Below are 17005 nucleotides of genomic sequence, written 5' to 3' on the forward strand. Positions count from 1 at the left end.
ATAGGATCAAAATGGTTTTATAAATTCATCTTTTAATCTAAAATCATATGTCCATAGGTAAGACTAATACTGTTGGTTTCAAGTCATTTCAATGGAAAACAGCCCCTAGCATTGCTTAGAATCACAAAATGGGTACATGCAATTTTCAAAATTTAGACCATACACATTTTTCAAAGCCCAGTTTACATGCAAATGGTTCACTCTTGAAGAAGACAATAAAATACCATCAGCAAGCAATGGAAGTGCAGCTCGAGGTCATGGTGGTGCTACCGGACCCAGACCAGAGAACAACAATGGTCGGTGTCCTGTTTTGTCTACCCATGAGACCTTTGAGGAATGGATAAAGATGGAGGATGACCCAAAATGAAAAGAACACTTTGCCAAAGAGTGGTCCCCAAGCTTCGTACCCTTTGTTGAGCGCGTCGGAGAATCCGGCCACGACTCCGACCAGGTTGACGATGAGAAGCGTCGTTGGGGGTATCAAAAGCGTCGTCCATTTCACAATGTAGAGCTCACCGAACTCGGCATCGTCGGCTGCTTTGTCAGTGACAGTAAAGTTGGTGTCGATACCCGCCAGCATCTTCAGTATACCTTGGAAGACGGCAAAGAGATGGGCAGAAACGCCTCCGATGACCCAAAACTGCTCGTTACGCCATAATTCCTCGATGCTGACTCCACTCCATCGGAGCTCGAGCACGGCGGTTACGATAATGGAAAGAAAAAGTCCAAGAAAGAGAATACTTGCCAGGTTTGACAGCTGATCATCATACAAGCACGTATGAATTATGATCTCGAAAACTAAACAAGAAAACACGACGAAGTACTAGCAATCATTACCGTGGGGATGATAAATTTTCCGGTAAGAAGACAGATTGCCGGCAGAGAACAAGAAGCAATGAGAGGAAGAGATGTGAAAGGATAAACAATGGTGTTGATATATGCTAGCCTTTGAAGCCATTTAAGACGACCGCCTCCAAAGCCATACCATAGGGGACAATGCCTGCTTAGGAAAATTTCGACTGATCCAAGAGCCCATCGGAGAACCTGGTGCAACCGATCGGACAGATTGATTGGTGCAGACCCTTTGAATGCAGGCCTTAAGGGCATGCAGTAAATCGATCTCCATCCTCGGCAGTGCATCTTGAAACCGGTTAAGATATCCTCCGTGACCGAGCCGTATATCCATTCAATCTGAGCAATCATATAGAATGTTTCAACTGCTTCTTTTTAAGTTTCATATGATAATTAAGAATCGAAATTTGAACCTCTTTCCCCCATGCAGTCTTCTCTTCATAGCCACAGCTAATGACGTGAATTGCTTCCTTGATTAAGGATTGGCAGAATTGTCCGTCAAACTCAGTTGGTAGAGTGCAAGGCTCTTAACCTTGTGGTCGTGGGATCGAGTCCACGGTAGGCAATTTATAATTCTGACTGCTGGAGGTCTTCCTGCTCTTAACTTAGCGTTGGGGTAGCCTATTACCTTACCTTCCCTTACCTCATTATATATGGGAATAGGGTCAGCTAATTATTAAGGATCGGCAGATTCTGCCACTCCTCCATTCTCCATTAGTGTAGATTCAATGAAGACAGAAGATAAGCCGAACGTTTTCTCGAAGCTCGTTTGAGAGATCAGCATTGATCTTTCATAGTCATCATAGTCTGCAAAAACGAAAGAGGGGAGATATGTCAACAATTCAATGGCTCGGTGTAGTACTAGTCAAGATTTCGACTTACTTTCGATTTCCCTAAGGTTGAAGATGGCAGCATCGAGTTCTTCACGTTTTGCATCCCTATAAAGCTCTGATGGATCTTTTGGTTCCTTCTTGCCCGGGCAGCAGCCACACCATGAGCAAGATGAAGAAGATGACTTGGGCAGCAAGCTAGGCGTTGAAGGTGGCCCATACCCATAAAGTGCTTGCCTATTGAAAACGCAACCTGTTCCCACATAAACTGGCCCTTGAATTCCATCAAGACCTTTCATGTTAACCTGAAGTTGAAAATATTGGAAGAATTTTCAGAACTCAAGAGGCTTCTTTTATACTTAAAACCAAGCAGAAAACTGGGTTTAGCTTTAAGCTTACGTCAAAGAAAACTGTGTTACGATTCGCATATCTATCACTCCTATCTATACCATCAAATCTTTGAGGAAACTGCACATAGCATACATCTCGACCGACTTGTGGATCCATCAGGAAGCACATTGCCTCCCTAGCCGCCTTGCTATTGTTAACATAGTGGTCACAATCGAGATTGAGAATGTATGGAGCATTTGTACGAACCGCAGACACCCGAACCAAAGCATTTTCTGCACCAGCTTTTTTGTGGTGTTGGTAGCCAGGTCTCTTCTCTCTAGAGACATAAACCAGCCGGGGAAGTACATTTCCTTCGATGTCATGGAGACCGCTATATCCATGGAAAACCTGAATCATGCCAGGGTGATCACGCATGTTATTTCCCGGCCACGGAGTTCCGTCTTGCATTGTCCATCCTTCTTCAGGTGTTTTCTGAGCCTTTGCAACTAAAGCATTGATTCTGATTTTGAATTCTTCAGTCTCTCTGTAATCAAATCGAAAGGATGTTATTAAATCATACATGGTAGTATTACGCTCTATAATGTTCCAAGAAATGTAGCCAAAGAAAGCTTGGGGAACTTACTTGTTGTGAAATTCGGGTTAATTTCCACCAATAACAGATTCACCGTGAAAACTATTATCTAGGTGACTAGTGTGAAAACGATTGTACTAAAAATCACCCCAAGGTAGATTCCCAGGAAAGAGGAGGGGTCACAATGGTCCCTCTTAAAACCCACTTTCCTTAGACAGAACTACCAAGACAAGTAATTTTAATAGGACAATAATTGACAACAACTATACCCGACAATAGCTATTAAATAGACATAAAAGAGAACACCAAATATTCACTAATAGAGGAAATATTACAAAGAGAGAAAGATACAAATAGCCTTTAAAATAGAAGAAGGCTTATATTTGTGGGATGATTAACTAAGGAGGAGGAGGGCTTTATTTATAACAAAAGAATTTCCCCTCCTCCTTATACACAACCAATGTGGGACTTTTGCCAAAAACCAACAAATCTCCACCTTGGCAAATTCCACACACATCTCTAAAAAACAATCTTTTAATTTGTAACAATATTGACCAAATCTAAACAATGTTTAAACTTGACCGCAGTTACCACTTTTGTCAACATATCAGCAGGATTCTCAGTGGTCCGAATCTTCTGGATTATGACTCCACCTTCTTCTAGAATCTCTCGTACAAAGTGATATCGAACATCAATATGCTTCGTCCTTGCATGGTAAACCTGGTTCTTTGCTAAATGAATAGCACTCTGACTGTCACAGTGCACTTTGATGTGCTTTTGTTCTATTCCCAATTCACCAAGCAACCCTTGAAGCCAAATTGCCTCCTTCACAGCCTCTGTAACTGCCATATACTCTGCCTCTGTAGTAGACAAAGCCACTGTTGACTGTAAGGTGGACTTCCAACTGACTGGTGCCTTTGCAAATGTAAACACATAACCAGTAGTTGATCGACGCTTGTCCAAATCACCTGCATAGTCTGAATCACAATACCCAACTACACACTGACCATCTTGTTTGTCCTGCTGAAAGACCAAACCAACATCTACGGTGTTTAGAATATACCGCAGAATCCATTTCACAGCTTGCCAATGCTCCTTTCCAGGATCATGCATATACCTGCTCACAACCCCAATTGCCTGTGAAATATCGGGTCTCGTACACACCATTGCATACATCAAGCTACCAACAGCACTTGCATACGGAACCTTTGACATGTATTCCCGTTCTGCATCATCCTTAGGTGACATGGATGCACCGAGCTTGAAATGAGGAGCAAGAGGTGTACTAACTGGTTTTGACATCTCATTTATGCCAAAACGTTTTAGTACCTTCCTCAGATATTCTTTCTGAGACAAACAAAGCCTCCCCAATTTCTTATCCCTTGATATCTCCATGCCTAGAATCTTCATCGCTTCACCAAGATCCTTCATCTCAAACTCCCTGTTCAATTGAGTCTTTAGTTTCGCAATTTCTGTCTGACTCCTGGAAGCTATCAGCATATCATCACATAAAGAAGAAGATATATATAGGATCCGTCTTCTAGCTCACGTAAATACACACAATGATCATATTTGCTTCTTGTGTACTTCCCTATCATAAACTTGTCAAATCGCTTGTACCACTGCCTTGGAGATTGCTTCAATCCGTACAACGATTTTTCTAATTTGCACACCATCTCTTCTTTTCAGCAACTTTGAATCCATCTGGCTGAGTCATGTAGATTTCCTCATCCAAGTCTCCATGTAAAAATGCAGTTTTACATCCATCTGAACTAGTTCCAAATCCAACTGCGCTACCAAAGCCAACAAAATTCTGATGGAGGAATGTTTTACAACTGGAGAAAATACTTCATTATAATCAACTCCCTCCGTTGAGCGTAGCCTTTAGCCACCAATCTTGCTTTGTAGCGGATGTTATTCTTGTCAGGAAATCCATCTTTCTTTGCATATACCCACTTGCACCCAATTGCCTTCTTTCCCTTCGGAAGACTAGCTAGTTTCCACGTCTGATTCTTTTGAAGGGATTGCATTTCTTCATTCATGGCAATCCTCCACTTTTTATGTTCTGAACTTTGAACTGCTTCATTAAAAGTGGCAGGAACGTCATCAATTGCAATTGGTGATGCAAAAGAGACCATATCAGCATAACGAGCAGGTTGTCTAATGGTCCTCTTTCCCTTTCTGAGTGCAATTGATTCATGTTGCTGTGGAGGTTCTTGGGTCTGAACCTCTTCTTCATCTGACTCTTCTTCTACCATAGGAGAGTCAACATCATTTTCTTTACTGGTTGGGACAAATTTGCTTCCTTCAAACTCCACCTTTTGGGAGTTCCATCTGTCTGCTCCAATTTTTCTGAAGTCACCTTTCTCAACATGGTAGATTCATCAAAGGTAACATCCCTGCTGAAGATTATTTTCTTTGTTTCTGGACACCAAAGACGATAGCCTTTCACACCAGAGGTGATCCCCATAAAAATCGCCTTCTTTGCTCTTGGATCCAGCTTTGACTCCTTAACATGGTAGTATGCAGTGGAACCAAACACATGTAAGGAATCATAATCTGTAGCAGGTACTCCAAACCATTTCTCTAATGGTGTTTTACCACCAATAGCAGTCGATGGTAAGCGGTTGACAAGGTGACAAGCATAGACCAAAGCCTCAGCCCAAAATTCTTTGCCTAACCCAGCATTAGACAACATACACCGAACCTTCTCCACTAATGTCCGGTTCATACGCTCTGCCACTCCATTCTGTTGTGGTGTACCTCTGACAGTGAAGTGCCTAACAATACCTTCCTCTTCACAGACTTCAGAAATGGATCATTTTGTACTCTCCACCATTGTCTGTACGGAGACGTTTGATTTTTCTGCCTGTTTGAGTCTCCATCATCTTTTCCATTTAAGGAAAAATCCTAGCACCTCATCCTTTGTCTTCATTGGATACACCCAAACTCTCCGGGAAAAATCATCAACAAAGGTGACATAATAGTGTGTTCCTCCCAATGAAGTTGTCTTGGAAGGCCCCCATACATCTGAATGAACATAATCCAAAATACCTTTAGTATCATGGATTGCTGTTCCAAATTTCACCCTCGTCTTCTTCCCTTTGATGCAATGCTCACAAAAAGCTAATTTGCAAGCCCGAGCACCCTTCAATAATCCTTGATCTATCAGTAATTTCAAGGATTTTTCACCAACATGCCCCAAGCGCATATGCCATAACCTGGTTGCTTCTGACTCCTGTTCATCAGTAGAAGCTGCCACTGCTGCTGTCCCAACAATTGTACTACCAGAAGTAATACACATTGTTTCTTTTTCGGATTCCCTTCATTATCACCAGTGCACCAGAGATAATCCTCATAATCCCATCTTTTGCCCTCACTTCTAAACCTTTGACTCTAAGGTTCCCACAGAGATGAGATTTCTCATTAATCTGGTACATAATGGACACCTGTTAAGGTTCTGATTGATCCATCCTGATTCCTCAAGCGAATTGAACCAATCCCAAGTGTGTCAAGAGGGGAATTATTTGCTGTGTAGACAATTCCACCTTTTAGTTCTTTAAATCAAAGAACCATTCTCTATTGGGGGTCATATGGTGGCTACAAGTGAATCTAACAGCCATGAACTGGAACAGCTGGTTGATGGCGTAGCAGCGAATGCGAAATCTGAATCTCCATCATCATACTCGACCACATTTGATTCTGAGACAGCCTTCCCCCTTTCAGGTTTGCCTTTATTCTTTAGCTTGGGACATTCTTTCTTCCAGTGCCCTTTTTCTCGACAAAAAGCACATTCATCTTTGCTCAATCGGACTTTGACTTCGATCTCCCTCTGCTTCCTTTATTCTGACTCTTGGAACGGCCTCTAACAACAAGAGCTTCTGCTTCGACACTTGTGTTTCTTGTTTGTCTTTCTTTCTCAATTCATAACTATACAAGGCAGCAGTTACTTCACTGAGACACATCAACCTTCCCATGAAGTAGAGTAGTTTCAAGATACTCAAACTCATCAGGAAGTGATCCCATCAACATCAGAGCCAGATCTTCGTCTTCAAAAGTCACGTCCATATTCATCAGATCAGTCACCAGCTGATTAAAGCTAGTAATGTGATCATTCATAGTGGTACCTGGTACATAGTTGAAGCGGAACAGTCTCTTTTTCATGTAGAGTTTGTTCTGACCGCTTTTCTTCAAAAATTTCTCCTCCAGTGCCTTCCACAATTTACTTGCAGAAGTTTCCTTAGAAAATGCATACTTCTGCTCTCTAGAAAGACACGATCGAATAGTACCACATGCCATTCTATTGATCCTCTTCCATTCTTTCTCCTCAACATCATCTGGTTTCTCTCCTTCAATAGCAATGTCTAGACCCTGCTGAAATAGGGCATCTAGAACCTCGCTTTGCCACATGCCGAAATGACCGGTGCCATCAAAAATCTCCACTGCAAATCTAACATTTGTCACAGCATTTCTTGCCAAAATTGAAGATGAAGAAGCGTCTGCCATTTCTGCTACAAATTCTATTTAATAGCTGCCAATGCAGAATGTCAATTATCCCAAGGAAATTTTTCTGATGTGGAAGATCAGCCTAAGCCGCAACCACAGAGCATACTAAAATAAACCAAGAGCTCTGATACCAATTGTTGTGAAATTCGGGTTAATTTCCACCAATAACAGATTCACCGTGAAAACTATTATCTAGGTGACTAGTGTGAAAACGATTGTACTAAAAATCACCCCAAGGTAGATTCCCAGGAAAGAGGAGGTCACAATGGTCCCTCTTAAAACCACTTTCCTTAGACAGAACTACCAAGACAAGTAATTTTAATAGGACAATAATTGACAACAACTATACCCGACAATAGCTATTAAATAGACATAAAAGAGAACACCAAAATATTTCACTAATAGAGGAAATATTACAAAGAGAGAAAGAATACAAATAGCCTTTAAAATAGAAGAAGGCTTATATTTGTGGGATGATTAACTAAGGAGGAGGAGGGCTTTATTTATAACAAAAGAATTTCCCCTCCTCCTTATACACAACCAATGTGGGACTTTTGCCAAAAACCAACATTACTTTCATTGCTCTACGTTCTTTCACGAAAGATGGCTGCAGTTTGTCCTTCAAGTAATCGATCTTCTGCGAGCAGTAAAACTCCGGTGCCCGTGGTTCAATGGCAAACTTTTTGCAGAACGGAACCCACTTTCTTGCAAAATCAGCTGTTTCAACTAGAGATTCGAATGTCAGCATCGCGGCACCATCATCGAATACATAACAAGAGACATTATCCACAGGGTAGTCCAGGGCAAGGATGGAAAGCACGGTATTGGCAGTGATCAACGGCGGTTCTTTCAAAGGATCCACTGTACTCACAAAGAAGTCCACTGCAGCAAGTTCAGAAGGTTCACCTTCTTTTTCATATCTGTCATGGTATCCGGAAAAAAATCGGTAGTTATCGATACAACAAACTTAGCCACAAACCATATATTAATAGTTATGATACTGAATCAACTGAAATAAGATAACTTTTGTTATTAGCTCATTAATGGATCATTAGATTTGTACCTTGCAGATAGTCTATCAATGTATGTTTCCCTGTTAATAGGATACCACTTAGGAAACTGATCCAACACCCAGGAAAAGGCAAACCAGATTTCACATATGACTGAAGTGAGCCACAGGGCAAAAGCACTGTCGGCAGGGTTCGTTTCACGGTAATGGAAGAAAAGACCGAGGATGATCAATCGCATAACGATCACAGTTCGGTATGGTGCCAGTCTGCTTTTTGGAATCGGAATTATAGTCGAGAGGGGCTGGGAAGCATCCGGTACCCTGCAAACTCCAATGTTACATATATCAATAAGACTTGCCATAAACACAAACATTGCACTAAGTAGAATCTTATCATTAATCTGCTCTTTAGTTAAATACTTACGGGTTATCTTCCATTTGCTGCTCAGGTGGGACTTGAGCTTCTGTGCCAGCCTTAGTTTTTGCAGGCTTTTTCTTCTTGCTCTTCTTTTCTTTCCAACTTTCCACCCGGTTCTTCCAAATCGGGTTCCCGTTATCTTCGGTCATTTCTTCACGAAAACATCGGACAAGATGAGATTTAAGATCGAATCTTTAAGAGAAATCTAATACTATAGAACATATTGATGTTACATACATGTCGTAACCGGTTTTCGCCCGGGTACGAAATTTTACTTGAAGGGAAAAATAATGTGGATAAATGATTTTTATTGAAATGTTTTGGGAGTCGCCATCGGTCTTTTGGGTCAGGTAGGTCGAATACCTAAAAATCATATTTTAAAAGAGTTTTTAAAAAAACATCAGTTAAAAGATAAGTTGGTCTGCATTTAACCAAAAATTCGTTCTTTTTAATAATAAAAATGGATTCGTGGTCGGTTAACGTTTGGGGAAGGATTAACACCCCAACAACGCCCAAAATTGGTCTCTGTTGATTATAAATTATCTCTAATAATAGAATTTAAGAATTTGAATATAAATTTAATTTATGATCTTTTTATTTCAAATTTAATCTGATATTTCTAAGGAAAAAATATTAAATTTATATATATATATATATTTAGGGTTTTGTAAATAAGAAATTTATTTATTTAAAAATATCAGAAAAGAATATCTAGTTGCTTTAAGACTGTCTTTTCTTTAATATTAATAAATAAATAAATATTAATAAGAATATAATAATTTTCCTAAAAATAATAAAAATGAAGTAAAAATATATATATATATATATATATATATATTTATAAGCATGATATTTATTTATTTTTAAAATATCAGAATATGACGTCTAGTTATTTTAAGACCGCCCTTTCTTTAATATTAAAAACTAAATAATATTGAAAATGTGATAATTTTTCTTAAAAAATAATAAAATTAAATATATAATTTTTATAATATTTATTTATTTAAAATACCAGAATAAGACATCTAGTTATATTAAGACTGGCTTTTCTTAAAAAAATAAATAAATATTATTATTTAAATATATATTTATATGACTAAGATAATAATAAAATAATAATGAAAGTAATAATTTAAAAATATATCAAAAAGTAATAATAAAATAATATTGCAAATAATTAATGATCAAAATAAAAGAAATTAAAATTATAAAATTAAAATGCAAAATATATTAAATGAAAAATATCAAACTATTAGGGATTAAAATGTAAAATATATAAATTAATGGCCTAATTTGAATTATTATAAAAACATAATTACTAATAGTGTAATTAACCTTTGATTATTAATCAGTAATTAAAATAAAAATTAATTAAATTATAAGGGACTAAATAAGTTATTTTACTTAAAATATATAAAAGCATGGTAGTGATTAAATTATAAAGTAATTAAAATTAAAAAAACCGAATTAAAATGATCATAATTTGATTTAAGTGACTAAAATGCAAAATTATAAAACTACAGGTATTACGGAAAGGGTTTGTCCCTGCGCATAAATTACGTTTATACCCCTCCCCTAAAACGACGATGTTTGGGAGGGGTATATAAACCCCTCATGGTCGGCCCTAAGGGCCATCTTCTTTCATTTTTCTTTTTTTCACTTTCTCTCTAAAAGAGAGAGATGAAAATGCTCTCCCCTCTCTCTAGCTTCCCTCATCGGAGGGAATTTTGGGGACCACCGGCCGCCGCTGTCCACCGTTCACGGTGGCCGAAATTTGGAAAAGTAACCCTGAATTTCTCATTTTTTACCCTAAGGCCGAATACGACCTTGTTTCATCCTAAAACCCTTTGGATTTTCCTAGATCTAAAAGAAACCATAGGTATTACCTTCGGTTATACAGCGTTTCAGACGAGCGGGGTAAGTTTCCTTATATTTTCCTCTTTCGATTTGTTAACTGGGATCGTTGGTAGTTTTTTTTTTGTATCTTGCTTATTTTGTTTCCTCTGTATGTTGTTTGTTGTTCTCGGTGGTTCCTCTTTCTTCTCTGTTCTTTTATTTTTCAGGTTCGGTGGTGGCTTTATAGGCCACCACGACACTTGCTTTGGACCAGTCACAGAGGGGGTTTACAGTGAGTCACCATAGCTATGATGGTGACTCACCATAGAGCTTGACGTGTGGAGGGGCAGCTGGCCTCCTGGAGGCTTTGATGAAGGAGACAGAAGGTGGCCGAGGCACATGGCAGCAGTTGGTTGAAGCAGCGGCGTCGGCAGCGGGGCGTTGGACCACCTGGTAATAAAGCGACGGCTGGCTTGTCTCCAATCCAAGCGACGGCACGAGATGATAACCTAGGGTTAGGAAATCCTAGGGCTTCTTGTTGTTCTTTCTATGGACCGTTGGATCTCTCAGATCTAATGGTTGAGAGATGCGGTGGCTGGGTGTATGTAATATAAACCCTAATTGAGTTTAAGGTTTTCTTTGGGCTTCTGGATCTGGGTCATCGTGTTTGGGTCACTATTTGGTTGTAATTGGACCTCGGTTTACTGTTGGGTTTTGTAATTATTTGTAATTAATAATAATAATAATAATAATAATAATATATAATAATAATAATAATATTAATAAGATTAAAAATTAATGTCTACAGTTGCCCCTCTTTGCTCATTCTTGTGTTAACAAGAATAGAGAAAAAAACAAAAAAAGACAATAATTTTTTCATTTGGCTTCTTTTGAGTATGATGGAAATGTTGAAAACATTCTGCCCAGAGGTCTTATGAATGGCCCTGAGGTCTTATCATCTTACACTGGAGGTTTTTGAAAACATCATGCACTGTAGGTCTTACAGATGACCCGAAGGTTTTGAAAACATCATGTACTGAAGGGCTTACAGATGACCCAAAGGCTTTGAAAACATCAAAAAGCTCCCGAAGGCTTTTTGAAAACATCCTGCATTGTAGGTCTTATGGATGACCCGAAGGTTTTGAAAACATCAAAAAGCTCTCGAAGGCTTTTTGAAAACATCCTACACTGTAGGTCTTATGGATGACCCGAAGGTTTTGAGAACATCATGCACTGAAGGGCTTACAGATGACCCGAAGGCTTTGAAAACATCAAAAATCTCCCAAAGGCTTTTTGAAAACATCTTGCACTGTAGATCTTATGGATGACCCGAAGGCTTTGAAAACATCATGCATTGAAGGGCTTACAGATGACCTGAAGGTTTTAAAAATATCAAAAAGCTCTCGAAGGCTTTTTGAAAACATCATGCACTGTAGGTCTTACAGATGACCCGAAGGTTTTGAAAACATCAAAATGCTCCCAAAGGCTTTTTGAAAACATCATGCAATGAATAGCTTACAGATGACTCGAAGGCTTTGAAAACATCAAAAAGCTCCCGAAGGCTTTTTGAAAACATCCTGCACTGTAGGTCTTATGGATGACCCGAAGGTTTTAAAAACATCAAAAAGCTCCCGAAGGCTTTTTGAAAACATCCTGCACTGTAGGTCTTATGGATGACCCTAAGGCTTTGAAAACATCATGCACTGAAGGGCTTACAGATGACCCGAAGGCTTTGAAAACATCATGCACTGAAGGGCTTACAGATGACCCGAAGGTTTTGAAAATATCAAAAAGCTCCCAAAGGCTTTTTGAAAACATCCTGCACTGTAGGTCTTACAGATGACCCGAAGGTTTTGAAAGCATCAAAAAGCTCCCGAAGGCTTTTTGAAAACATCATGCACTGAAGGGCTTACAGATGACTCGAAGGCCTTGAAAACATCGAAAAGCTCCCGAAGGCTTTTTGAGAACATCATGCACTGAAGGGCTTACAGATGTGGGAAATAGTTTACTAAGTAAGAAACATTGGAAATCGTTTTCTTACTATTCAACAATTTCATTTTTAGAAAAGATTAAATGAGAAATTTTGGAAATCATTTTCTCATTTTTTTCGAAATAACTTGTTGATTGGGTAACATGCCCTATTTTAAAATAATGTTTCATTTTTGGATTATGTCCATCTATTCTTCATATGTTTGTGTGATTCCTATATTCGAGGTCTTGAATTCTACCTACTTATTGTAAGGTATTTTTCATCATTAATCTTCTTTTCCATACGAAAATCTGAAGAAAAAAAACCTTATGTTTGAATGCAATCAAATGTATCAATGTAGTGCATTGTCTATTGTGAAAATGATGTTTTTATGAATGCATGAATGTTGATGCAATCTTCATTTGATTTCAAAGTGGTGAACTTGGTCTTCCTTCACTTGATCATTTATTGATAGGGTTACTTTCGGATATTAGTGTAGCCACTTATGCAATCAAGCTTTCATTTCTGAAGAACCATTTGATCAACTTGTATCTTTGTGTCTTCTTTGTTTCATTAAAGTCTCAGAAGAAATGTTTCATTTATGGAACTCTTGCCGTAGTCAGAATTATGACCTTGATGCCCCATTTTTTTCTTTGATAACATCGTCTTTCTTCGCTTGGACTTGTGTAAAAATCCAATAAAGCTTTCATCTTTGAAAAGAGAATCTATCATCTTTGAAGAATGTAGATGTAGATATGCCAAACTCAGCAAGGATTAATTAGGAGAGTAGAGTCTGTTCTGATTTGACTCTTGAAACACATCACAAGGAGGATTTATCCTAATTCCTTTCATGTCTCAACATCTAATTGGATCTCGAATAAAGCCATTCAGACCATATCATGTCGAGATGTTTAAAAACAACCTATTTGTTCAATCTTAGTTGGCTCCACTAGTTTCTTGTTGTTAAAATTTCAGCTCCACTTCTGTGGAAAGAAATCTTCATCATATCTCACTTCTAACCTTGGGGTTGAAGAAGACAAACTTCATCTTGGGTCCATAAATGGAAATACCATATGATCTCAACATTGGTTCAGCATTATAATCACTGGTTCGTAAAACATTTGACAACTCGTTCATCGTTTCCTGTGGCTTCTGTCCAGAGGTTCGTAAAACATTTGACAACACATTCATCCTTTCCTGTGGCTTCTGCCCAGATGTTTGTAAAACATTTGACAATACATTCATCCTTTCCTGTGGCTTCTGCCCAGATTTCTCAATCATTGAAGCTCCTTGCATAATGTTCAAAGCTTTTGTATGATGTCAAAATACCATTTGAGAACAAAACGCAGTGGGAATACACATGGGATGCTAGTGTGTTTCATGACCAAAAAGTTGGTCAAATTCACAAAATATGTCATATCTAGTAAGGAGATCATAAAATGGATGATTCAATTGGATCTACAATCAACCGTTTAAGATAATTATGATGAGCAAAGGGTTAAATTTCTAAACTTTCTAATCAAATGCTTCAACTAAAGTTTAGTTTCAATCATGTTCTTTTGTCGATCTAGCATGAGTTGTTTCTTTTTAATAATGTCATAAAGCATTTATAATGTTAAAGCTTACTTAAATTGGTTTTTTTATGTGTATAATTATCGATAGTTTATCTATTACCTGACTAATCCAAATCAGGTACACTGGAGTCCCATTACAAGACAACTCTTTCAACTCAATATGACTTGACGAAATGATACTTTGGTTTAAAGATCCAATTATAATGTTTGAAAATTTAAGGGTTCAACTGAGAATTTGACCTAAAGTTTGGGGACATGTAGTAAAATTAACCATTGAAAAATGAAAAAGGTTAAGAGCATATATAGGTCAGAAATGGAATATGTATGACACAAAACCAAAAATGTTCAAAAATTAAGCAAGACAAAATAATTTAGGTTAAGATAAATGTAACATTTATTAATATGAAATTATCTTCAGGTTTAAACTAATGATAGATCAATACAATAATTAAACAAATATTAATTTAAGAGGTAACATAAAATAAAACTTTAAAAAATAATAAAAATGCATTACAATAGCAGAAGATAAACATTCATCATTTTTAGAAAAAGAAAGATTTATAAAACAAAATAAAATAATAAAAAATAAATAACTACAAAGAGAAAAAGGAATAAAGAGAAGGGAAAATATAATAAGAACTACAATTGTTTTTGTCCATATCCAACTCAAGTAGACAAGTCATTCAACTTGGGGTGAGCACTTGATCGAGTCAAGTCAAGTCAAAAAATTTTAAGTTATTCGAGTTGACGAATCATATTTTACAACTCGAAGTTGACTTGAAATTTTTTCGAGTCGAGTCGAATTTTTGAATTTCTGTTTAAATTTAATTATAAATATTTAAAATATTATGATATTATTTTATTCCAATTTAAATGGGTTTTTATAACCATATACAATATATGTGTATTTCTTCATTTTTTTTATATGTGATATACATTTGTGATAAGAGTCCAAGGACTCAACTCAAACTTAAAAATTAATCCACTAATTACTAAATATTTTGAGTTATTCGAGTTACTATTTGAGCTATTCAAGTTGTATTTTACAATTCGATTTGAACTTGAAATTTTTTCGAGTCGATTCGAGTTTATGAAATTACAACTCGAAATTAATTTGAGTCGAGTTGAGTCGAGTCAAAAAAATCGATTTTTAAAAGTCGAGTCGAGTTTTGCTGACCCTAGTTCAACTTATGGACAAATTTAGCATAAATCAACACATGAATGTAATTATACGTATAAGTAATGATTAAACTTATATGAGATGATAAAAAAAAACAAAGGAAAGCTTTACCCATGAACTTATTTACTCTCATTGTGTGAAGTGATGATCCTATTCAACCCATGTAAACCTCTAATGTTGTACAGACAGTACCATCAGGCACCCAACAATGGGTTGATCTTTTCTTATTGGTAAACCAGTGTATAGCTTCATTAGCATGGGCGAATTGCGGGGCAAATCTCCTTTCGCAGTGAGCTTCGTATGCTGCCGACGCCGGCCACGTGCCTTGGCAATCGACACACGACGCAGACGAGTTTTAGCTGCCTTCCAAAGGAGATTCACCCAGTAATGCATCCATGCATTTTCCAACATCCTTAGCTCGAAACCAAAACAACCAGGCATGCATTTGATCACTCTGATGAAACACTTCCAGGTCTTGAGTCCTATATATATTGTTGATGAAGAACAGTATATTCGAGGCACAACCCTATTTGTTAATTAACCATACTAATTTTCTTTCATGGTTACAAAAAGGAACTGAACTACTGCCTAAATTATGCCTGCAGATTTCAGAAAATCTGTCTTGATAATATGTATGTAATTGCCTTCGAGGAAAAGGAAGGCAAATCAGCATCTGGTAATGTGCTTTGAACATTCCTTGGAGACAATGTAGCCCTATAAGTTGAAGAACATGCATGCAAAGAACAGACATGTATGGCATGGAAAAGGGGAAAAGTCAGAAAGCATTGAGAAGGAAGATCCAGTGGCATGTTCCATTGCATATATCTTTGATCACTATGAATTTGTGTTTTATGAAGATGAAGGATGACACTAAACCAATGTATGTATCCAAATGATTGAAATGGGGGAATCTTCACAGCTTTGTTTTGGCATATGCTACTTCTTTCATTGCCATGTCCTGAATGTATTATGTATAGAAATTGTAGTTTAGATTGCTGTTAGGTATGGCTCATAAATATACCAGTAAAGAGGACAGGAGATGGAGCGGAGTGAGCGAAGCAAACATCAACTGTCCTTACAAAGAAAGTCTCGTTGTGGGGTTACGAATTATGTGGGTTGGGGGTGCGGGGGCGCAGCCCTCGCGGTACGGTACAGGGTTAATTTTGTAATTATGTACCAGGGTTTTCTATTATAAATAGAGATGTAACCTAGACCTAAAATATCATCATTGAATAAAACTTCTAGCGCCGCCTAGGCACCGAGGACGTAAGCACATTGCCGAACCTCGTAAAATTCTCGTGTTCTTTCGTTTTCTTTACCCGTTTTCGTCAACAATTGGTATCAGATGTCAGGAGCAAAATTCGAAGTCGCGAAATTCGATGGTCAGGGTAACTTCGGATTATGGCAAACGAGGGTGAAGGATCTATTGGCGCAGCAAGGGATCTTGAAGGCTTTGCGACCTACAAAGCCGGCGTCGATGGATGAGGAAGATTGGGAAGAATTGCAGCCGCGGCAGGAACCATACGATTATGCTTGGCAGACGAGGTCATGTATCACGTCATGCATCTATCGTCTCCAGACGAAATTTGGAGGAAGTTGGAAAGTCAGTTTATGTCCAAATCCTTAACGACAAAACTGTATCTGAAGCAGCGGCTGTATGGGCTGAAGATGCAGGACGATCACGATTTGGCGCAACACGTGAATGTCTTCAATCAAATCGTTTCTGATCTGGCTCGGCTTGATGTGAAAATTGAGGATGAAGACAGAGCGATGATTCTGTTGTGTTCGTTGCCTTCCTCTTACGAACACATGGTGACTACTCTTATATGGGAGACTATCAACGTTGAGGAGATTACTGCAGCCTTGTTGGCTCACAACCAGCGGAAGCAGAATGCTGGGGAAAGCTCTC

At 38.0% G+C, this 17005-nt stretch overlaps 2 protein-coding genes across 2 annotated transcripts; both read right to left on the reverse strand.

The window, feature by feature from the left end:
- Nucleotides 1-226: 226 nt before the first annotated feature.
- Nucleotides 227-1203, reverse strand: LOC120170818 (cellulose synthase A catalytic subunit 8 [UDP-forming]-like). The gene is made up of 2 exons (XM_039178680.1): nt 838-1203; nt 227-757 (listed from the first exon to the last, which is right to left on the reverse strand). Exons 1-2 carry the CDS (start codon nt 1201-1203, stop codon nt 227-229), a joined length of 897 nt encoding a protein of 298 aa, XP_039034611.1.
- A 325-nt stretch (nt 1204-1528) lies between these two features.
- LOC120170819 (cellulose synthase A catalytic subunit 8 [UDP-forming]-like) lies at nt 1529-8686 on the reverse strand. The gene is made up of 6 exons (XM_039178681.1): nt 8544-8686; nt 8174-8440; nt 7680-8030; nt 2082-2556; nt 1735-1987; nt 1529-1659 (listed from the first exon to the last, which is right to left on the reverse strand). The coding sequence occupies exons 1-6, from the start codon at nt 8684-8686 to the stop codon at nt 1529-1531; spliced, it is 1620 nt and encodes a 539-aa protein (XP_039034612.1).
- Between the last annotated feature and the right edge of the window lie 8319 nt (nt 8687-17005).

Source organism: Hibiscus syriacus, unplaced genomic scaffold (assembly GCF_006381635.1).
Source record: "Hibiscus syriacus cultivar Baekdansim isolate YM2019G1 unplaced genomic scaffold, ASM638163v2 tig00111794_pilon, whole genome shotgun sequence".
NCBI classification, from domain to species: domain Eukaryota; kingdom Viridiplantae; phylum Streptophyta; class Magnoliopsida; order Malvales; family Malvaceae; genus Hibiscus; species Hibiscus syriacus.

What these genes read in the sequence shown, in the direction of transcription:
- LOC120170819 (XM_039178681.1), bottom strand. Translation starts at nt 8,686, where the DNA reads ATGACCGAAGATAACGGGAACCCGATTTGGAAGAACCGGGTGGAAAGT. An exon ending in GTAACACAGTTTTCTTTGAC is followed by an intron (nt 1,988 to 2,081) that starts GTAAGCTTAAAG and finishes TTTCAACTTCAG; the next exon opens with GTTAACATGAAAGGTCTTGA. An exon ending in CAACCTTAGGGAAATCGAAA is followed by an intron (nt 1,660 to 1,734) that starts GTAAGTCGAAAT and finishes TCGTTTTTGCAG; the next exon opens with ACTATGATGACTATGAAAGA.
- LOC120170818 (XM_039178680.1), bottom strand. Translation starts at nt 1,203, where the DNA reads ATGATTGCTCAGATTGAATGGATATACGGCTCGGTCACGGAGGATATC. An exon ending in GAAAATTTATCATCCCCACG is followed by an intron (nt 758 to 837) that starts GTAATGATTGCT and finishes TATGATGATCAG; the next exon opens with CTGTCAAACCTGGCAAGTAT.